Source organism: Pinus tabuliformis, chromosome 1_2, assembly GCF_031772625.1.
Source record: "Pinus tabuliformis cultivar Carrire ecotype Pingquan chromosome 1_2, CPIR1, whole genome shotgun sequence".
NCBI lineage: Eukaryota > Viridiplantae > Streptophyta > Pinopsida > Pinales > Pinaceae > Pinus > Pinus tabuliformis.
In genome coordinates, this window is record NC_142298.1 from 1078294063 (window position 1) to 1078318293 (window position 24231).

General features: G+C 38.3%; 1 protein-coding gene across 1 annotated transcript; it reads left to right on the forward strand.

Moving 5' to 3' along the window:
* The first annotated feature begins 291 nt into the window (after positions 1-291).
* On the forward strand, positions 292-22608 carry LOC149209869 (uncharacterized). The gene is made up of 5 exons (XM_089396524.1): positions 292-2279; positions 2844-2938; positions 13809-13955; positions 21774-22025; positions 22184-22608. The coding sequence occupies exons 3-5, from the start codon at positions 13881-13883 to the stop codon at positions 22190-22192; spliced, it is 336 nt and encodes a 111-aa protein (XP_089252650.1). The 5' UTR covers positions 292-2279; positions 2844-2938; positions 13809-13880; the 3' UTR covers positions 22193-22608.
* Positions 22609-24231: the final 1623 nt, after the last annotated feature.

Here is a 24231-nt window from a genome sequence, read left to right on the forward strand (position 1 = left end):
ATATACAATACATAAAATAAAATAAATATAGATTAGATACTTATTTTTCACATGTAGGAAAATTTATGATAAATGTGAAATCAGGTAACTAATGCACATTGACTCATCATTCTTATTATTATTCCAGAAAACCACACCACCTGGAATAAATAAGAAACCAGCTTTCATTCCTATCTGATTTTAATTATTTATATTAATTATTTAATATATATATATATATATATATATGTGTCATACGGTTGTAATGAGGTATTCTGTAGAGTTGTATTAAGGTATGGTTATATTGTGAATCCTTGTTGACATCTCAACAGGGTAGTATTGTGAGCTCCTGCATTTGTTAAAGTATATTTGACACAACGCTGAGCCTTGTGTAGCATTGTGAGCCCTGCATTTGTTAAAGTATATATTGGACACAATGCTGAGCCCTGGGCAGTATTGTGAGCCCTGCATTTGTTAAAGTAAATTGGACACAATGCTGAGCCCTGGGCAGTATTGTGAGCCCTGCATTTGTTAAAGTAAATTGGACACAATGCTGAGCCTTGCAGGGCAATGGCAAGTATGACATTGGGATTTAGAGTTAAGGAAATGGGATGGAGGGTAGGCGCAGGCACAACTAGGGTTTTGTTTAAGAATGGATCATGGGGTTTTATATATTGTTTGGTTTTCAGTGTGAGGATAATTTGATGCTTTTGTTTCTTGTGGTGGAATCAAGTTTAAACAATAGTTTTGTGTGCCAAAATTTGCTGGAAAGGGCAAAGGCAATGGTGATGACGGTGGACGCGTTGGGTGGAGGCGGTGGTAGCGGGCAATGCATTGCAAGATGTTTTGGATGCTGCCGGTCTATGTAATATAATGCCTTTTCTTACAATGGAGGCACTGGGTTAAAAACCCACACGTTTTGACTGCTGCCGCTCTATGTAATATTATGTCTTTTCTTACAATGGAGGCACTGGGTTAAAAACCCACAAGGCCGGCTATAATTTTCCTCCTCTTTTTTTCGTGGACATAGACCAGGCAGTACAGGCTAACAGTTCTGATGTTGGCATGGTTCTAGTTTTATCGACATTCCAAATCCCAAGGTTGCAAAATAACGACTCCAAAACTGTGCTGCTTGGCGCTGCAGATATGATTGCTGCTGTTGACTATTTCTAGGTTCAAGCAATCATATATGGAGCGCCAAGCAGCACAGTTTTGGATGCTGTCGATCTATCATGTAATATTATGCCTTTTTTACAATGGAGACACTGGGTTAAAAACCCACACGTTTTGAACGCTGCCGCTCTATGTAATATTATGCCTTTTCTTACAATGGAGGCACTGGGTTAAAAACCCACACGTTTTGAATGCTACCGCTCTATGTAATATTATGTCTTCTCTTACAATGGAGGCACTGGGTTAAAAACCCACAAGGCCTGCTAAGTTTTTCCTCCTCTTTTTTTCGTGGACATAGACCAAGCAGTGCAGGCTAATAGTTCTGATGTTGACCTGGTTCGAGTTTTATCGACATTCCAAATCCCGAGGTTGCAAAATAACGACTCCTACACTCTGCTGCTTGGCGCTTCAGATATGATTGCTGCTGTTGATGATTTCTGGGTTCAAGCAATCATATATGGAGCGCCAAGCAGCACAGTTTTGGATGCTGTCGCTCTATGTAATATTATGCCTTTTTTACCATGGAGGCATTGGGTTAAAAATCTACACGGCCGACTATAATTTCCCTGTTTTTTTAACCGGCATAGACTAGGCAGTGCACTCCAGCAGTTCTGATGTTGACCTGGTTCGAGTTTTATCGACATTCCAGCTCCCTAAGTTGCAAAATATCGACTTTTACACTTTGCTGCTTGGTGCTTCACATATGATTGCTGTTGTTGACGATTTCTAGGTTCAAGCGAACAGCTACCCTTTCCCAGGGATTAGTTGTGAAGGATGACAAGGTGATTAGGTTTCTTTTTCTTTGAACAACAAAGAGGGGAAGAACACATGACCTCAGATTCGCATCAGTTTGAGATACAAGACACTATTACAGCCATTGGCAAGCCTCAGCATTCCGTCCTATTCACCTGATCAATCATATGGGTTCATAATACAACCCTATTAAGATGCCACACACTATTGATGTTCAAGGTGATGAGTTACCATGGCCATCGGCAGCCCCTTAAATTGCGTGCAATTCACCTGAGCAATCTGAAGCATTCATAGTGTCTGGAAAACAGAAAAATCAGTCTACAATGCAAATGTTGGGCAAGGCCTACAAGTTACAAACACAAGCCTTGGTTGAAGTAAGTTAATATATATATATATATATATATATTCATTCCAAATCAGAAGTCTTTCACGCAAAATGAGTGATGGACTAATTGGAAACAAATGGTGTCAAATCATACAAAAATGAGCACATAATACCCTCTAAAAATTTCGCTTAAATTGAGTTGTTACTTTTATTTATGTATTTAGGTTTTGTACGTTACATCTATCTAGCGGCAAACTGCAACTCTGAAAGGCTCGCACTACATTCTCCTTGTCAGAGATTTAGTTTTTTCTACTACGAAGTATATTTAAATATAAGTTTAAGTTTTTACATTTTCACGTCTGGTTGTTCTATGCGCACCTATCCTATTTCAGCCATTTATGTATGGTTGGTTTATTACCCTTCATTCTCGCTTCCAGGCATTTTTCCTAAATTTGTATTATGCATGAATTTAATTAGGCCACCATCAATATGATGATTGACAATTAATAATTAATTATCTTTATAATGCTCTCTTTTCAGCAAAGTTGATAAGTTACTTAAACCTACACAGCGTTTGCAATTTTTGATAAATATTGGCATTCATATATCTCAGGGTCTGCAGAGTCTGTTCGGCAGACCACAGACAAGGGGAAGTCGCCTCATAGAGATGCAGACATAGCACGGGAGCATAAACTGGGCAAATTATCTGTGAGTATAAATATTTTTATTGGCCTAATCTATAGGTATAATTCTAAGTATTGTTTTTTCACATCCCTCTATACTACACATGCTTGTCCTGCAACCCATCAATCCACATGCTGGCTGTTTATTACCTTGTATTGTTTTATGCTTGCCTCCATGCATGTTTTGTAGATTTATATTACGCACGAATTTAATAATGTCTCCATTGAATTTCACATGATGGCACACAGTTAATGATGTTACCATTGAAATATATGCTGAATCACCTTTATAATGTTGTTATCATTTCAACAAAGCTAATGTGTTGTACAGCTGCATTAATGAGGGTGTATGTTTGAAGTCATTAATCCATTTCTAGGTCTTGGACGAGTCTCACGGCACTGCAAGAAAATGATTATATGGATCAGGACCGTTGAGTGTTGTGGAGCATGTGGCCGAGGATACATGTATAGATGTCGCTTTTGCACGTACTATAAATTGGGTATGAAACAACAACTACACTAATGCTCCACTTACAGTGCGGCTTAATTCACAAGTATGCAAAGATTATTCATGTAGATGTTCTCACAAAAGTAATGAATTTAGCCGCTTATATTTGAAGTCAATTAATGCTTTAGATAAATACAAGAACAATATATAAATAAACTGCATATTGTGTCTATTAATAGTGCAGAAGTGCAGAATATTCGTCCCGCTAAGTCTAGAAGACAAAATATATATGGAAAAAGGACGAGAGAAATAATAATGGTCAGAATAAAATATAAAAATTGCGAGTAATATACATCAAAGAAGAGACATTTGCATGAAAAGGATAGGCAAGTCGAGGACTCTTACGACTCTTAGCTACCAGCTGAACATATTTAAAATCAAAAAATAATTGTCATTGAAATCTATATATAATGTATACGTGTCTCAAAATACACCTAATAGGACTAGTCATCATGTACACAAATGCATTTTGAGCCATAGGGTATAATGTCTGGAGTTGTCTATAATGCGACTTTTTGAGATTCCGGTGACGGAATCCGGCGGAAGAAATTGAGATGAAATCATGATTTGTTGCAGTTAAAATGGTTTTTTAACTGCATATTCGGATTCAGCACCCTGAAAAACCCCTGGGACGCTTTCATTGTGCAGAAAATAGTTATCAAACTTCGATTTCAATAAATTACTGCCGGATTTTCACCGGAAAAAATCGCCGGAAAGGCTTTCAAAAAGTCGCGTTAAAGACTACGTCATAATGTCTGAATGTGTACAAAAATACACGAGCAGCAGTACGGGTGAGACCAGCAAGATCATCTCACTAATTAGCGCAGACATGCCAGTGCAGTAGCTTCTGTGTTAGGAGTCCATATGTTATACCACATGGGCTCTATTTGCATTTTTGTACACATTCAGCCATTATACCCTATAGCTCACAAGCTATTTGTGTACATGATGACTAGTCACATTATGTGTATTTTGAAACACATTTATACATTATCTATATAAATTTCAATGAGACTTATTTTTTGATCTTAAATATGTTCAGCATATAGCTAAGTGTCCTTGGTTTGCCTATCCATTTCATGCAAAGGTCTCTTATTTCATGTATATTACTCTAAATTTTTTATTTTTTATTTTGACAATTATTATTTCTGTGTTACTTTTTCCATACATAATTTGTCTTCTATAAGTGTCTTTGGTTTGCCTATCCATTTCATGCAAAGGTCTCTTATTTCATGTATATTACTCTAAATTTTTTATTTTTTATTTTGAAAATTATTATTTCTGTGTTACTTTTTCCATACATAATTTGTCTTCTATACTTAGTGGACCTAATCTTCTGCACTATTAATTGACACAATATGCAGTTTCTTTATATATTTTTCTGTTCTTGTGACATTTTCAGGCCATGGAATTTTCCTATTCACTTCTCTTAGTTTTAGTGGTTGCTTGTATGGTGTAGGTCGGGCCACTAAATATCCTAAATGTGAGTTGTTGATTTCTTGACTAACAACTTCTTTTTATTCTGTGTTGTATCTCTCCATGAAATATACTAATTCATATTTGTTTTGTAGGTTTAGATTTTGTAGCAAAATACCATCACTTTATGAGAAAGTATATAGGATTTAATATTTGTTGCCAAATCCAGTTGCACCTGCTGTACATGCAAAGATAAGCCACATTAAGAAAAATCTGCCTCATAGTACTCGCGAAGTATTTCATCTCTCTGTTTGTACAAGCTATCTATTCCATTCGTCTATTTATACTGGCCATCTATTGCATCTTTCTGCTTTTTATGTCCATGTCACAAGCGTTGATTTTCTCGTTCTGTTACGAGTTTGTAGAGCTTGTGATGGTACATGGCTTTATGGCAAGGCTGCCTAGGAGAGAGAGCAGAAGCAGGAGCGACGTTTTCAAAATCTCCCCGGTCGGGAGTGAATTTTTATATAATATATATTTTTATATATGTTGATGCAAATATGTTAATAAAAGCATGTAGAATGATGAATTAGTTATAAAAAACATAAAGAGAGCGACGGCTGCTTGGGAGAGAGAGCAGAAGCGGGAGCGGCGTTTTCAAAATCTCCTCGATCGGGAGTGAATTTTTATATAATATATATTTTTATATATGTTGATGCAAATATGTTAATAAAAGCATGTAGAATGATGAATTAGATATAAAAAACATAAAGACTTGGATTAAACCATATAACATCAATCCTCTAGAAGTTATAATGTTCATCAACCATATGTCCAAAACTTACAAGTTCTCATTTTTAATACCATGTAAGGGTGCACATAACCAAAATAGTATCGAGTGCAATCCATCTCTAAACTGAAAATAATTCAATAATCCAAAAATATCATGCTACAACAAATACCTACATGTCATCAAAATCAATGCCTATCTTGGGATCTCTGTCATTAATATCACCCTCTAAGCAATTAACATAAGATAGAAAAACCGTAGCAAGTCAAGTCAAGATTTTGTTTAAGTGATGGGTACATTTTTAGTAGGGTTATGACAGAGGAGTTCGACAACCAACATCAAGGTACATAGAGGGCTTGATGCTCTTGATTAAATACGAGTTCCATACCCTAGTACATGACAAAATCCAATGGAAACATTGCAATCTCCCCATTCCTGAAATCTTGAAAAACTGATAAGTCTGCTGGATTTTGAGGGAGATCTAAAATTCTACTTTCTCTGTATGAAATCCAATGAGGTCGGAAAGGAGAATGTCACTTTTACTTTAAGAATTTCACATTACCATGAATTGCATATAAATACTAGGGCCATAGGCTTGAATATTAGGCTGCCCTACTAAAAAAACTATTGTTTCTCTGAAAAAATTTTGTAGATATTGTGATGGTGAATGCCATTTTTACTTTAAGAATTTCACATTACCATGAATTGCATATAAATACGAGGGCCATAGGCTTGAATATTAGGCTGCCCTACTAAAAATCTATTGTTTCTCTAAATTTTTTTTTGTAGATATTGTGATGGTACATGGCTTTATGGCCTCCCTATATAACTTTATTGCCATAAGATTCATGATATTATATTCTGGTTTCATAAGTTTGTATCAATATTATGGTGGTTGTGACCTAAGTCACATGGTTTGGTTCGAGTTTAGGTTCGGCAATGATTTGGTTCGGTTCAAGTTCAATTTTTTTTGATGAGGATTGAATGTGGTTCGCCATTAGGTTCGTCTATATGCATTTTCTATATGTATAAATATATCACCTTCAAAATGAAATATAGCATAAAATTGTAAGAAATCGACGTCAATAAAAATAAAAAATGCTATCATAAACTTGGAAATTACAAAGATAGATTGAGTGTGACATGCAACATGAGGTCATGAGCTTGAGCTATGACTTGGTCAAAGGCCATGATGCATGATGAGGTTTGCTGAACCTCAAATTTCTCTTGAAGTCCACCGAATTTTGAACCTCAAGGTTGAAGTTTGTTGAACCTTATGACATAAGTTGTGATTGTTTTTTTTTCACACTACATTGGTCTTTTTTTGGGTAAGAAGACTCTTCAAAATTCATAATTGTATGTTTTGTTAACCCTTTTTGTGCCATGGATGATGGGTCTTTCTTGGGTGTGGTGGATTAATGGCAGTTCAACAATGTGTTCCCGTATATTTGTGTATTCTTGTGTTAGGGTCCCACCCTAACCTCCTTATTTATGTCTTGGGATCACGCCATAGTCAAAGAGTCAATAAAGCCCATATTATTTGTAAGTGGTTAACCCGGAATTAATGACGGGACCACAGTTAGTTGCAAATGGGCCGTAGCCGTAGTATTAGATAGATGGTATTAATAAAACCCACGGTATTGATTCGTGGTATTGCATGTATGAGTCATATATAAAGGATAGAGACTCCCTGCGAGGAGCATCGTGTCTTATTTTGTAATCGAGCTCTGCTCTATTTGAGGTTGCCCCGTCGAAGAGGCATGTGAACATTGCTCTCTGAATAATAAAATCATTGCTATTCTGTGTTCTGGGTATCTTTTCTTCGCATATTCTGTATTTGGGTATTATTTTGCAGGTTAAGAGCATAACAAGTGGTATCAGAGCACTTTCCAGGGCTCGGTGGGATCTCCAATTTTTAGCAAATTTTTTTTTTAGGCTAGAGACGTGTTCCGGCGTCTTTAAACCACGGGATCTGTCGTTGAGCGCATAAACCTGCGGATTTGGGGAGGCATGCACGCAGGAAATACAAGAGGTGGTCACGTCTGTTGGACTCCCTTGTAACCCTTGTGGGCACCCCTTCGAGTAGTAGTAGCGCATTAGACAGAACCGCGCACGGACTGTCTTCCACATACCCTTTGGGTATATAGGAAGCCCCCTAGGCTCCCTTGAAACCTCACCATAGATAAACCTTCGGCCGTCCTGTGGCTACAGTACACCGAGAACAGCACTCGGAGAGATTACTCTCCCGTACGATAGGGTAGTCGGGTTGTACGGCTAAGGGTACGGTCGATCCTCCTTAGTTAGAGCCCTGAAACATTGGGCCGAGTACTACTGTCAGACCCTTATGTATATTGCGATCTGTAGCACCTGACACTCCTCAAGACCATAGTTCCCTTTTCTATCGGGGGATCACACATCATCTATTCCAGATCCGCGTGTGCAAAGAAGTGCCGCAGCAGCAGACATCAGTCCCGCAGCTCCATCAGATCCGCAGCAGCCATGAGGGTGAGTCTAGCCACTCTCCTCACGTCTGGCACACCCATCCACCACCCAGTCAGCGACCTCCCAAGTTGGATATGCATAAATTTGACGGTTCTCACACATCTGCATGGCTAGCACAAATGGAGCAGTATTTCAAATTGAATCATATCCTAGATGATGGGACTAAGCTTATGGTGGGGACCATGTACTTGGACAATGAACGATGGCAATGGGGGGAATGGCATCAGCGTTGCAATGGACCTTTTCAGAATTGGGCCCAATTTACCAAAGCTCTTCGAGATCGCTTTGAACAGGAAGACTCTTTTTTGGGGCGTCTCACTAAGCTCCGACAGACGGGTACAGTGGATGAATATATTACCGCTTTTGAAGCCTTAGCCTTCCGCACTAAGGGTCTCACAGATGAGTTCTACACGGAATGTTTGATCAGCGGTCTTAAAGAAGCCATCAAAGCTCAAGTTCTACTCCACCACCCTCCCACTTGGACGGAGGCTTGCCAGGTAGCTCGTAAGGTGGAACGTGCATTAGCAGCGCAATACAGCCGCCCCAATTTCCCCGCTAAAGGTCGTCCCCCACAAGCTCACAACACGACTCAGACACTTAAGATCCAAAAGGTGTCACCCGCGGAAATGGCCGAAAGAAGGAAGCAAGGACTATGTTACTACTGTGATGAAAAATATTCCCCTGGTCATAAATGCAAGGAGCCCAAGTTTTTTCAAATAGATGCCACTGACTACAACTCAACTGAGGAAGATCCACCACTTGAGCAACCTGAGGCAATAAAAGAAGACAACCAAAAGGAGATTGTATCTGGCGAACCAGTTATTTCGCTAAATGCGTTGGCAGGAATTTCTTCCCCTCAAACTCTCAAAATCAGGGGTTTTCTTAAACATCGCCCAGTAGTAGTCTTGATTGATAGTGGAAGTACCCATAATTTCATCCATCAAAAAGTCGCAGACGCAGTGCATTGTTTTGTACACGCAGTTTCTAACTTCCAAGTCCAAATCGCGGATGGGGGCACCATGAAATGTGAAGGCCGCTGTGAAAATGTCAAACTTCAAATGGGGGATTATCAGTTGAAAACACACATGTTTGCCATCCACATGGGGGGATGCGACATTGTCCTCTGCGCTGAATGGCTCCGCACTCTTGGGCCAATCACAATGGATTTCCAGGAGTTATATATGAGTTTTAAGCAAAACAACTGCACACATACCCTCCATGGACTCCAGGCGGGAGCCCCCTCGATCATCAGCTCGCATAGGATGGAAAAATTGTTAAAAAAGGGCAATCATGGAGTGGTAGCTCAATTTAATGCCATCCAGGTCGTTGAAACCCAGTCCGTGCAAATTCATCCTGAGATGCAACAAATTTTAAATAAACATCGGCAGGTCTTTAACAAGCCTAAGGAGCTTCCACCCTCGCGAGGAGAACATGATCATAGCATCACATTGGTTCCAGGGGTCCAACCCCCAAATGTGCGGCCATACAGATATCCATTCACCCAAAAGAATGAAATAGAAAAGATAATCAAGGAACTTTTGGAAGCAGGTGTCATTCGTCCCAACATTAGTCCTTATTCATCCCCAGTAGTCATGGTGCTCAAGAAAGACGGAGAGTGGCGGATGTGTCCCGACTTCAGGGCCCTCAATAAGTTAACAGTCAAAGATAAATTTCCCATCCCGGTGGTTGACGATTTGCTGGACGAACTCAATGGGGCTCAATTCTTCACTAAGCTGGATCTTCGCTCAGGCTACCACCAAATTCGCATGAAGTCAACATTCCCAAGACTGCTTTCCGAACTCATGAAGGCCATTATGAGTTCCTGGTCATGCCATTTGGTCTTTGTAATGCCCCTTCTACTTTTCAGAGCCTTATGAATCACATTCTTAAACCATATCTCAGGAAATTTGTCCTGGTCTTCTTCGATGACATCCTCATCTATAGTGGCACTTGGGCTGCACATCTTCAGCATGTAGATCTACTCTTGCAACTGCTCCGCCAACATAAATTATTTGTCAAGATGTCCAAGTGTTCGTTTGGCATGGAAGAAGTTGAGTATTTGGGCCACATTGTGGGGCGGGAAGGTGTCAAGGTGGACCCCAAAAAGATCCAGGCAATGCAAGAATGGCCTCAACCTAAGACCTTGAAGAGCTTGAGAGGATTTTTGGGACTCACTGGCTATTATCGTAAATTTGTCCGCAACTATGGCCGCATAGCGAAGCCCCTCACCCAACTCCTAAAGAAAAATTCCTTCTTCTGGAATGAGGAAGCCCAACAGGCATTTACAGCTCTCAAAAATGCCATGTGTTCCACTCCAGTCTTAGCACTACCTGACTTCAGCAAATCTTTTTTCATTGAATGTGATGCTTCGGGGACAGGTATTAGGGCAGTCTTAATACAGGAAGGGCGACCCTTGGCCTTCACAAGCCAACAACTAAGTGGGAGGAATCTGGGCCAATCTACCTATGAAAAAGAAATGATGGCCATCTTACATGCAGTCGACACTTGGCGACCTTACTTATTGGGGCGACGTTTCCAAATCTGCACAGATCATCACAGTCTTAAATATTTTATGGAGCAACGCCTATCTTCCCCATAACAAAATAAATAGCTCGCCAAAATGCTGGGATATGATTATGAGATCATTTACAAGAAAGGAAAAGACAATAGGGTAGCAGATGCATTATCTTGCCAATTTGAGGACGAAAGTACTCTGCTGGCAATTTCCCTCCCCATTCCAGAATGGATTGAAGAAGCTCGCAGAGAATGGTTTTCACACCCCGGGCTATCCCAACTCATTTCTCAATTGCAGGTAGATCCAAATTCCATCAAGGGCTACTCCTGGCAGGATGATATTCTTCGCTACAGGGACAGAGTCGTAATATCACCAACATCAACCCTCAAAAGTCGCATATTGGCCGAATTGCACTCATCTCCCATTGCAAGACATTCGGGCTTTCAGAAAACTTATGCTCGCACCAGAAGATCATTTTTTTGGACCGGCATGAAAAAGGACATCCTTACTTTTGTAGCAAAATGTGATGTCTGCCAATGCCACGAAGGGGAAACCGTCAACACACCAGGCACATTACAACCATTGCCCATTCCGACATCAATTTGGACGGAGGTTTCTATGGATTTCATTACAGGTCTTCCAAAATCAGGGAACAAGTCAGTCATCATGGTGGTGGTGGACCGCCTGTCGAAGTATGCTCATTTTTGTGCCCTACCCCACCTGTTTACACCAACTTTGGTTGCTCAATCTTTCATGGATCAGATATTTAAACTGCATGGCATGCCCACTTCTATTGTGTCTGATCGCGACCCGATCTTCACCAGTAATTTTGGCAAGAACTCTTCAGGATACAGGGCACTCAACTAAAACTCAACACTTCCTATCATCTGCAAACGGATGGTCAAACCGAAGCCGTCAAAAAATGTCTAGAAACCTACCTTAGGTGTTTCACTTCAGAAAAGCAACACCTTTGGGTACAGTGGTTACCTCTGGCTGAATGGTGGTATAACACCAACTATCATGCCACTACTAAAATGACTCCTTATGAAGCAGTATATGGTCAACTTCCGCCTTCCCCTTTTTCTTATCTCAAGGGGTGCTCCAAAGTACAAGCAGTGGATCAACTCCTACAACACCGCGCAACCATGCTTGCCCATCTTAGAGAGAATCTTCATCAAGCTCAGAACCGCATGAAGCAACAGGTCCACCAGCATCGCTTAGAGCGCCAATTTCAAGAAGGGGACCAAGTCTTTTTGAAGCTGCAACCATATAAGCAAACATCACTCAAAGACAAGGGTTGTCAGAAGCTATCTCCAAAATTCTATGGACCCTACCAAGTACTTCAGCGCATTGGAGAAGTGGCTTACAAGTTGGCTTTGCCACCTACTACAAAAATCCATCCAGTTTTCCATGTATCATGCCTCAAGAAAGTAATTGGGAACAATTGCAGAGTTCAAACCAGTCTACCTGAACTGGACGAAGAAGGGTCAATCTGGCTTCAACCCGAACAGGTCCTAGCCACAAGAGACAAGCACTTGCGCGGCCGCATGATTAAGGAAGTCCTCGTCAAATGGAAAGACACCTCTCCGGAAGATGCAACTTGGGAACCAGCTACTATTCTTCAGCAGTTTCCGCAGCTTCAGCCTTGAGGACAAGGCTAGTCTTAAGGGGGAGGGCATGTTAGGGTCCCACCCTAACCTCCTTATTTATGTCTTGGGATCACGTCATAGTCAAAGAGTCAATAAAGCCCATATTATTTGTAAGTGGTTAACCCGAAATTAATGACGGGACCACAGTTAGTTGCAAATGGGCCGTAGCCGTAGTATTAGATAGATGGTATTAATAAAACCCACGGTATTGATTCGTGGTATTGCATGTATGAGTCATATATAAAGGATAGAGACTCCCTGCGAGGAGCATCGTGTCTTATTTTGTAATCGAGCTCTGCTCTATTGGAGGTTGCCCCCTCGAAGAGGCATGTGAACATTGCTCTCTGAATAATAAAATCATTGCTATTCTGTGTTCTGGGTATCTTTTCTTCGCATATTCTGTATTTGGGTATTATTTTGCGGGTTAAGAGCATAACATCTTGCATTTACTATTTTTTGTTGGTAGCTCTTTAAATTGATTTTGCCATTTTTCTAAGTAGATATTGGGTTTGTGTGTGCCTCTGATCTCCCCATATAAATTTATTGCCATAAGGTTCTTGGTACCAAATATTGACTGACAGGAGCTTGAAATTACTAGTTCTCATAACTTTGTGACAATATTATGGTGGGAATGACTGATTTTTCTTCCTGCTACACTGCCTTTTTGATGGGTAAGGGATTTTACTTCAAGGTCCATATCTAAAGTTATACCAAGCTGGATTGTCCCATAGATGATCAGTTTTTCTTGGCTCAATGCACGTGTTGTGTACTAATAGCAACTCAACACTCCCCTTTATTTGTGTATCAGTCTTTACTAATTTTTGTTAGTGTAACACTAAAAGGTTTCTTTCTACTTTGCTGCATTGAGGGGGTATATTTGTATTTAATATATGTTGATCCACTTTGCATACAGCCTTATGGTAAACTATGATATATTGATCTAGATCAGTGAGAGAGGTAGCAAAATTAGTCTTTTGAGACTAATATCGAGTTGTATGCACTTTTTAAGTCAAGATTGAGATTAATGAAGTGGTAGAACTTTCTTTTAATGTTAGATTATTCTCATCTAAACGTATTTGAATGGTACATTGCATGGTTAAATCAACACAGGACCTGGCCTTGAATTTCAGATGTCTTCTGTAGTTTTATGTACTGGATGTGTTTATTCTTTCAATAGATACATCATGTATGGCGATTTAGTTTCTAGTTGCTTGCAGAAGTTATGTCTGGTCTTTTTTGACTTTGCATTACCGCATACATATTACAAACGAAACAAAAGATGATAGCTACATAAAGGGCTTACAAATGCATGGCAGTGGCATGTATACATGTGCCACTTGCTTAAACTGTTGGCATAAGGAAAGATTTACATGAACCACAAACAACCTTGCAGCTTGCACTTGGAAAGCAGCCATTACTGTAAAAAATCAATTATTTCTTTTTTGGAGAATTGTTCTAGTGAAGAGAACCGCTTTGCTTGCAGAAGTGATGTATAGTATTTTTGACATTGTGTAGCTGCATTCAAACGAAACAAAAAGTTGGCATCTACATAAGGGGCTTACAGATGCATGACAGTGGCATGTATACATGTGGGTACTTAAACTGTGGGCACAAGGAAAGATTTACATGAACAACCACAAGCAGCTACGCAGCTTGCACTTGGTAAGCAGGCATTACTGTACAAATTCAATTATTACTTTTATTGGAGAATTGTTCCAGAGAGGGGAAACCCCTTTTTAGCATATCCAATGGAAACTACACATCTTAGCCATTGGAAGGATTGAAGCTCGTCTTGTAGGGTTTACAAATATTCAGTAAAAATGCTTTGAACATAAGCTGGTACGAGAAGGAAGCTAATTTCTTGTCATTCTTGCTGTTGTTAATTTGCTTTATGGTGCTTGTTAGCTAACCTAACTCAGTTTTTTTGGTAATTTTCTTGGGAATATTTGGAATTCCATTTTATTAATTTTGGTTTAGATTGGGCAAACAATTTCATTAAATGATTTCACATTCCAAAGGCCGGAAAGATGGATGATACATGGAATAGACATAGAATGTTCATAACATATTTACCATGACATTCACATGTACCGATCAAACTATTTGACAATTTTCATTAATAAATGCTTGAATGTCAGGACATAGTTTATGCTAATCAAACCATTAGAAAAATTTCGTAAATAAATGCATGAATGTCAGGGCTTTGTTTATTTATAGTACTACCCTGGACATATCTCCTGCAAGAAGTTGACTGCAGTTATTTGCATCAATGGATCATAGGAGCTTGTTTACATGTTCTTTGTATGAATTCCCAGTGGGTATTTCGTTATCCACCAGTTCAAGTATTTGTGTCATGATTAATGTTGACAACCCATAAATATTTGTGGGTGTGCTTTTGATGGCAAGTAACTTGTATCATTTTGCTGTTACAGCAGGCAATACTTTTGGCAGAAATTGAAGTTGAACTTTGAAGTGATTGCAGAGTATGAAATGGGTGTATGGGTAAGAATTGGAATAGAACTAGAATTGTGCAGCACACCTGTGTAATTATTAGGAGATTGAGGGCATGATTAGAGGCAGAACTACAGAAGGAGCTTTGTGGCCATGTCCAGCATGCATCACTTATGTGAGGATGCTCTGCAATTCAGCAATTTGCATAGTTTTGCGTTTCATAATTGAGACGGAAGACTGGTGGTTAGAGTCCACACAATCTTCAAGGATTATCACACATGTCACATAGCTGGTAAGTGATATATGAGAAAACAAAGATGGTAAAGGCTGGTATTTCTGGAGCTGATGAGAATTCAGTTTGGCTTGATATTTGAAAATCCAATTCTGTATGGATTAATGAAGGAATATATTAATTAAGTTCGTGAGTTAGTGGGTTTGGTTTAGATTTTGTGCGTACCGTGCATTTAATTATGACTGGCAGTTTCAAAATCCATAATTTTATTCAAGAGTGGTCAATTTATGTTCCGTTACCATCCATGAATCCATCTCTATGCAACAAATGGCTCCTAACCGTTGTTGATTTCCCACTAAGTACCTACGTGAACATTGATGTCCAATTGATCTAGGGTAGCCGGACTGGCAGCAGACACAAGCTGATGAGCAGAATCAATTTAGCTGATTTGTAATTCTGGCAAAATTTGTTTGCTTTAATGATTGTCAACGTATGCTGGCAGCCTGGCACTTGTGTGCGTAAGATTTCCCTGAATCCATCTGTACGAAACAAATGGCCTTCTGTGTTGATTTACCATTGACTTACCACTTGAACTTTGATCTCCAATTGATCTAAGGTAGCGGGATTGGCACTAGACACAAGCTTGTGGAGCAGAATCAATTTAGTTGATATGTAATTATCTCAAAGCTTGTTTGCTCTAGTGATTGTTGAGGTATGCTGACACTTACCTGGATAAGATTTTGGGTCTTTCGAGAATCAAACTCTTTCTTAAGATGGAAACAGAGAGGAACCCGATCTGCAGTTTGAGGTAGTCTCTATGAAATTTAAATATTGGTCCAAACGTTGTTTTCCTTTGATTAAAGGGAATCAAATGTGATACAACATTATGCCAGTGATGTTTAACTATAGATTGAACTTGAAATTATACTCAAACACTGTGCTGGTGTGTTGGTGGTCATGGAAATCTTTTCAGAGTTAATGCAACAAAGTTAGGAGCTTGAAAACGACCATCCGTAAATTGATTCTGACTGAATCAAGCTTACCTGAACTACCCTCACACAAAACTCTTTGCTCATGTTGTATTCAGTCTATAGACTGATATGGTTGCTGCTAGTTAGATGATTTTTTGGCATTTGGCTATTCCTCACAAGTCACTGCTCGAATAATGTAGTGTTATGTAAAGCTTATTACAAATTCTATCAGATTTAGAATCTTTGAACTCTTTCCTGGTTAAAAATGATTGCAGGTTCTATGAGTTGTTAACAATGACAACAAATTAAAAAAATTGTTAAAAAATGTAATTATCTCAGTAAAGATGGCTTTACCGTTCAGACAGTTGCATAACCATAGGAAGTTATGTAACGAAGTCTTCATATTAAAATGATGTTGCCTGAGAGGCTTGATGTATTGTTGGAGAGTCATTTTTTGACCACGAATAATAAGAATTCCAATCCCTTGCCCGTGGAGGTTTCTTTGACACACTATCAGGGTTTTGACACGCTATCAGGGTCCATCTAAAATCTGTGTCTATTTGTGTATGAATTTAGTTTCTTGTTTCTGCAAATACCAACAAGTGGTATCTGAGCCATGTGGTTGTGAGAGGAAGATCCGCAGAAGTAAACATATCTTTTTTTGGTAAATTATTTCTGCCGCCAAGGGAATCAGGCGGGCTCAAAAATGTTAATGCCTGTCAGAAGTGCGTGAGAATTAGTGTTAAAACCCTGTCAAGAAGCTGATGAGCAGCAAAAAAGAGATGAGCGAAACAAAGATTTGTTCCTACCAACCGTAAACAAACCACTTAGATTGTGGTTGCATAGCCTCTTGTGCCTGTTGGGCAATAACAGTGCCAACGATGAGATCGTAGCAAGTCCAAGAGGGTGGCCTCCAACACTGCCAGCTTCAGCAATAAAGTTCTGTTTGTGGGCAGAAGTTGTGTCCAGGCCAACTGAGGAAGCATGGTCTTGTGACCAGTAGAAAACCAAATGAAAGAAACAAAACTAGCCGGGTTCAGGCAGAAATCCAGCCACCGGGCCAGGGTAATCTTTTGCAGATATTTATTTCTAAAAATAATCACTAAAGAATTGTTTTTCTGTGAAGAATGAGTTGAAATTTTTCTTTGGGTTTCTTTAAAAAAAATTTGTGGGAGAAATGAAAACTTGTTTTAGAACCGTTTATAATTCATGGAAGTTAAACTCTGGAATTTTTTCTGTTGAAATGGAGTAGGGTTTCTAAAGAATTAGTGGAAATATTTTTGGTTATGGTTTTTTGAAATAAAAAGGGGAAAGCAGGATTTTGTTTGAAGAAAAAAATACAAAATTTATTTGGGTATTCTGGAAATTTGTTTGGAAAAAGAGACAACTTTTTGTGAGAAATTAGAAACCCTGGTGGAAAATCCATTTGGCAGAAATTTTAGAAAATTAAAATTCAAATAGGGAGATAGAAAATTTAAAAAGGGAAAACTCTAGTTGAAAGCAAAAATTTTGAAAGGAAGGAAAATCCTAGGCGAAGGAACCTAGAAAAAACCCATTCTATTTTAAAGTTAAAAAGAAATTTGAAAGAGCCCATGTAGGAAGAAAAATGGCCAAAATGACTAATGCCAAGTTTGAGGTGGAGAAGTTCATCGGCAAATACAATTTTGCATTGTGGAGATTGAAGGTACGAGATTTGTTGGTCTAACAAGGCTTGCACAAAGCATTAGATGGGGTAAAAAGAAAACCGGCTAGCATGACAAATTTGGAATGGGAGGACTTAGATGCCTAAGCTCTCAGTACCATAAGGTTGTGTCTCTCAGATAATGTTCTCTTCAATATTGTTAAAGAAACTTCAGCAATAGGTTTGTGGAATAAATTGAAAACTTTGTATATGACCAAGCCTTTAACCAACAAAATTTATTTGAAGAGGTAGTTGCATAGTCTTCGGATGAAGGAGGGCACTAAAATTGTAGAACATCTAAATATATTTAATACACTTATTTGCCAGTTGACTGATATGGAGGTCAAATTTGAAAAAGAAGATAAAGCCATTACATTGTTATGCTCCTTGCTTGAGCCTTGGGATCACTTTGTGACTTCCAATAGTTTGAGCTCAATTGAATATTTAATATTTGATTCTGTTGTGGGAGCTTTGTCATATGAAGAAGTATAGAGGAAGTCTAGCATTGAAACTTCCACACTAGAAGCTATGGTATCTAGAGGCCAGTCCAGGGAGAGGAAAAAAATCAAAAAGTTCTTCCAGATCAAAGTCAAAAGGAAAAAAGTGTAAAGGTAAATGATGGTTCTGCAACAAAACAAAGCATCTCAAGAATGATTGTTGGAAAAGAAAAGCATAGTGAAAACCCAAAGAAGGAAGCAAATCAAGTTGAGTCAGGTATGATTGATGAAGTTTTGTTTGCTAAATTAGGTATGATAGATGAAGCTTTGTCTAATTGCAATGTTGTTCAACATTTTGAAGTTTGGTTATTAGATTCTGGTGCTTCTCATCACATGAGTCCGCATAGAAACTGATTCACTCCATATCAAATTATGAATGGCAATTTGTGTTTATAGGTAATAATGTATTTAGTCAAACTATTGGGGTGGAAAATGTCAGAATTACGCTGTGTGATGGTACGATTAGAACGATGTTAGACATGTACTTGAGTTGAAAAAGAATTTGATTTCTTTGGGATTATTAGACTTAGAAGGTTACAAGTTTATAGGTTAAGGTGGAGAGCTGAGAGTTTCAAAGGGTGCTCTAGTTGTTGTGAAGGTAGAAAAGTCCGGAAACCTTTACAGACTTAAAGGAGGTACTCAGGTTAATGAGGCAATAGCTGTATCTGAGGAGGAAGATACTTGCCTATGGCATCAACAACTAAGCTACATGAGCGAGAAGGGCCTTCGGGGATTAACGAATTTCAAACTACTTCCTAATTTGAAATTGTTGAGTTTGGAGTTTTGCAAACATTGTGTATGTGGAAAACAATGTAGACAAAAAATTAAAGCTAGTAGTCATAATAGTAAAGAATTTTTGGATTATATTCATTTTGATCTTTAGGTACCATCTCCTACAATATCTTATGGAGGTGCATCTTATTTCGTAACAATTTATGACTACTCTAGGAAAATTTGGGTCTATATGTTAAAAAGAAACACTGATGTATTTAATGCTTTTAAACAGTTTAAAGCTATGATGGAAAAGAAAACAGGCAATGCATTTAAATATTTAAGAACAGACAATGGTAGTGAATTTACTGATTTAGAATTTGAACAATATTGCAAGGATGAAGGGATTTTTAGACACGAAACTGTTGTCTATACTCAACAAAATGGTGTCGCTGAAAGTATGAATAAGACTCTTATGGATCAACAATGCTAATATGCAGAAGGAGCTGTGGGTAGAAGCAATATCCATTGCTTGTTATTTGGTGAACAAATCACCTTCAGTTGCTATTAATTGTAAAATTCTAGAAGAAATTTGGTCGGGTTAGTCTTGTGATTATTCATATTTAAGAATTTTTGGTTCTAATACCTATGCTCTTATTCCAAAGAATCAATGTTCTAAGTTAGACCCAAAAGAAAAATGTTATGTCTTTGTTGGGTGTGACGATGCTATGAAAGGATACAGGTTTGTGGGATCCTTCTACGTACAAGGTTGTTATTTGTAGAGATGTAACATTTGATGAATCTTCTCTTCTAAAATCGGATGTTGTAAAGGTTGAAAAAGAATAGGTATCACTGAATTTCAAATTTAGTTGGGGACTCAACTTTTTCCATAAAATTGGAAGGAAGAAGAAACCTTTGAAAGAAAAGGCGAAGAAGATGTAAAGGAAACTGTAGAAGTTCAACAACTAGTCACTCTTAGGAGGTTTGGAAGGGAAAGAAGAACACCCAAGAGGTATGAAGATTCTACTTCATCTGTTGCCTTGATTATTGAAGATGGGGAAGCTTCTTGTTATCAGGGAGCAATGGATGATGTAGATAGTGAAAATGGAAGAAGGTTATGGATGAGGAAAATGATTCCTTATTCAAGAACAAAACTTGGGATCTTCTAGAACTTCCTAAAGGGAGAAGTGTTGTTGGATGTAAATGGGTCTTCAAATTGAAGAGAAATGTTGATGGAAGTGTTGAAAGATATAAAGCGAGGCTGGTAGCAAAAGGGCACTCTCAGTTAGAAGGTATTGACTTTCATGATATTTTTTCACCAGTCACAAAACTTGTTTCTATTCGTACCATGTTAGCACTAATTGCATTACTTGACCTTGAATTACAATAGGTTGATGTTAAAACAACTTTTCTTAATAGAGATCCCAATGGAAATCTCAATGGAACAACCAAAAGGTTTTGTACAAGGTCGTACCATAAGATTAGTTTGCAAGCTCATAAAATTATTGTATGGCTTGAGATAGTCTCCCAGGCAATGGTACAAGAAGTTTGACTCCTTCATGGCGACCTAGAACTTCATTAGAAGTGAATATGGTCATTGTCTGTACTTTTTGGAATTACCCAAATTTCCTGAAGTTGTCACTTAGCCAATCCACTGAACGTCCAGAAAATGAGGACTATCTGTTTAGCAAAATTCCTTGAATGCTTGGAATTGAAATAACAGTGTTTAGAACTTTCTATATACTTAATTCAAAAGGTTGCAATGCCCCATCTGCATGATTATCATCTAACCAAATTCATTGGCAGTGTTGTTATTCATGGGCCAGAAAGGTCCACTGTATGTAGAACTTGAAAATAATCACATGCTAACTTGAAATTATATAAATGACTCAACGGAACATCGTTCTATGCAGTATAAAGCTATTTTTATCAGACTGATTATAATAGCTGAAGATATGTTGCACATTGGTAACGGGCAAGTTTCATTATGTATTTCCTACAATCTCTAGATTGTGCATTTTCAGTTTTGGGGATGCTTAGATGGATACATTTTGAAGACTTCAGGTGCACGTTCTTGTCACTGCTAGGATCTATGGAAAGGTTCAAGCTTCTCAACCAGAAATAAGGAATTCTCTGCAGTATAAAGCTATTTTTATCAGACTGATTATAATAGCTAGATATATTGCACATTGGTAACGGGCAAGTGTCATATGTATTTGCTACTATCTCTAGGTTGTGCATTTTCAGTTTTGGGGATGCTTGCTTGGATACATTTTGAAGACTTCAGGTGCACATTCTTGTCAATGCTAGGCTCCATGGAAAGTTTCAAAGCTCCTCGAACAGAATAAGGAAAACTTTGAATGAATTGGTACTTAAGCTCTTTGAGAGGAATCCTACTCGGAGGTACTTTTTAGTTTTTGGCATGCTTAGAGGGATTAATTTTGAAGACTTCAGTTGCCTATTCATGTCAATGCCAGGTTCTGTGGAAAGTTTCGAGCTTTTTAAACGGAAATAAGGAAGACTTTGAATGATTTCGTTCTTGAACTCTCCAAGAAGAATCATACTACGAGGTGAAGTTCTCACAGTCGATTCTTTTAGAGTATTTTTTACCTGGGATGCTATTTTCACCTTTATATATATATTTATATCTTGCGTACTTATAATCAATAATAAGAATATGTCTCGTCTGTGTTAATGTATATTGACATCACTTGGAGATGTACAAAGGGTTCCTAGTATATTCTATGGAATTCAATTCACAGAAGATTGCCCTTTTTCAGTACTAGACTTTTTCAAGAGCCTTGTGGGTTTGATGGTTGGCTTTATGTTTGGTACTATATTTGTTTCCCAGAGTTGAGGGAAAGAATTAGTATATTAACTATGTTGATTATTTCAGTGGCCTGATTCACAAGTATTTGCTAACATTTTCTGTAACAGACCGAAAGGAAACGCGGTGGTCAAACGAAGAAACGAGGAATCAGTTCTCTATATGCAAACTTCCTTCAACGGAGGGTAGGTCAATCAGAGGAAACGAGAATGCCAAACGAAGAAATGAGGACTCAATTTTCTCTATCTGCTAACTTTCTTCAAGGGAGGGTAGGCCAATCAGTTTTATACTACAGAAGTTGCTGTCTGTTCATAAATCCTCAACTCTGTTGGTCGACTACTTCTAGTGTTTCAGTAGCTATGGTACTTCAACCCCCACCATTTCTTAGAACGAGAAATTTGCTTGCGTCTGGATCAACATGCTTATTATGACATATTGCATACTCAGATTATGAGTTATCAATTCTTTCCTTTTCTTCACACTAACAATGCTTCTGACTTAAATTTTGTTTCTTGTTCAGAGTACTTAAACGTGTTAGGTTGGCCTTTTATTATGCTTCAAATGATTTCTCAGCGATCACTGTTCCTTCCATATGGCGCAGATGTCAAGGCAATTAAGGTGGGAGAGCTGATGGTGGAGAATTCCCACCAATTCGTGTGTGATTTCAGTGATCTCCAAGCAGGGTGTCTGCGTCGTTATTATTTTGGAGAGGAGATTGGAAAATGAAGCCATGGAAGCGTTTGGAAGGCAGCGGCTTATGACAGTAAACAAGATGGGCATGGCAGACCAGCTGCATCATCAGTGGACCAGTTTAGGTCGAATTCTAAGAGTTCAAATCCGAAACAGAATAGTTATATGGGGCCATATAAAATTCCTGCATCTCTCTTAATGCAAAAGCCAGTACACCCATCTGATCATGAGAACCGAGAATCCAGTGCCGCAATATTGATCTCACTGGAACATTGCTGTCGATCTAAGTCATCACTCTCTAATTGTAAAGATTGTGCAGTGTCTGAGAGCCAGGTTTTGATCGATGTGTATAGTTTAGTAAGGCTTGGCATGGGATTCGATCTGAAGATCAAGTCAGTATCCGAAGATCCAGTTAATGAGATATTGAAATATAAGTGTTTGTTGATTGTAATTACTTTTTCTGGGTCACTTTGGGATATTATTCCTAAACAAACGGAAATGTATGATCTTTTGGACCATAATATCAAAAAATAATATTGGTTAATACGAATACTAATAATATAGGTTAATACGAATATTTTTTGTTTGTTTGTAAATCGATCATTTAATTTTTTAAAAGATTACATTTCAACCATTTGTTGAGTGCTTTTCAAAACCTATGAAAAACAAAAGGATAGAAGATCGTAAAACTGGTTTTTTAGAAACTTAAACAAATTTACTACTGGAAACTATAACAAGAAAAAGAACAAATTTACTACTGGAAACTATAACAAGAAAAAGAAACTATGTACCATATAGGTATTTGTATCTATAACTATAACAAGAAAAAGAAACTATGTACCATATAGGTATTTGTATCTATCTAGTCTAGAAACTTAAACAAACAAATCTGCTATTGGAAACTATAACAAGAAAAAGAATATGTACCATATATATATCAAAAGAACAAAAAGCTGACCAAATCCCAAGAGTAACTATTTGTACCTATCTAGTCTAGAAACATAAACAAATCTGCTATTGGAAATTATAACAAGAAAAAGAAACACAAATCTGCTATTGGAAATTATAACAAGAAAAAGAAACTATGTACCATATATATATATATATCAAGAACAAAAAGCTGACCAAATTCCAAGAGTAAACCAAATTTTCCTCTAATAGGCCAGTAACCTGATCTCTTAAGTGGACTTTTTAGTTCAAGGTTATCACGGGTGATGTGGTTGTAGAGTTGGCTTGAGGGGGGGTTTGAGTTGGATCATTGATTACCACATGCTCTTCCTAGTGCTCATTCAACTCAATGTATGAGTCATAAACTGCATAGTGTTCTTCTTGACCTGCAAAGAGCTTCTTATTGTCTGCTTGTTTGTCTCTGATGACCATGTTGAGAAGAGTTTCCATTTGACGATGTAGAGTGATGGAATGAGGGAAGTGGATCGTTCCCCTGCGAGACTTCCTTGGGTCTAGTATCAACTTAAGGCTACTGCCTACCATATCCGAGTTTGAGAAGTAAACACGATCTCTGAATTTCTTAGCCTCAAGTTGAAGAATTTCTTTTAGTACCTCCAGGGGCACAACTTCAAAGAAGTTGGTGACTGATTCCTAGCCAAATAATCTCAGATGACACATTGAAGAGGACCCTGAAGTGCCTTCTCTGCAGCGAGGAGTGCGTAATCTTGGAGCTGCGAGAACAATAAACCTGCAATACAAATAGAGCTACAACTGGTGGTTGAATGACCCACTTGAATGGACTTATAGACGAGATGATACTGCAAGGGAAGCAAATGGTTGTGGAGATGTGATGGCACAATAATGACTTGAAAGTTTAAATTGCAGCAACTCCCAATGGCCCAATTAAAACCATATGGAGAAGGTACTCGG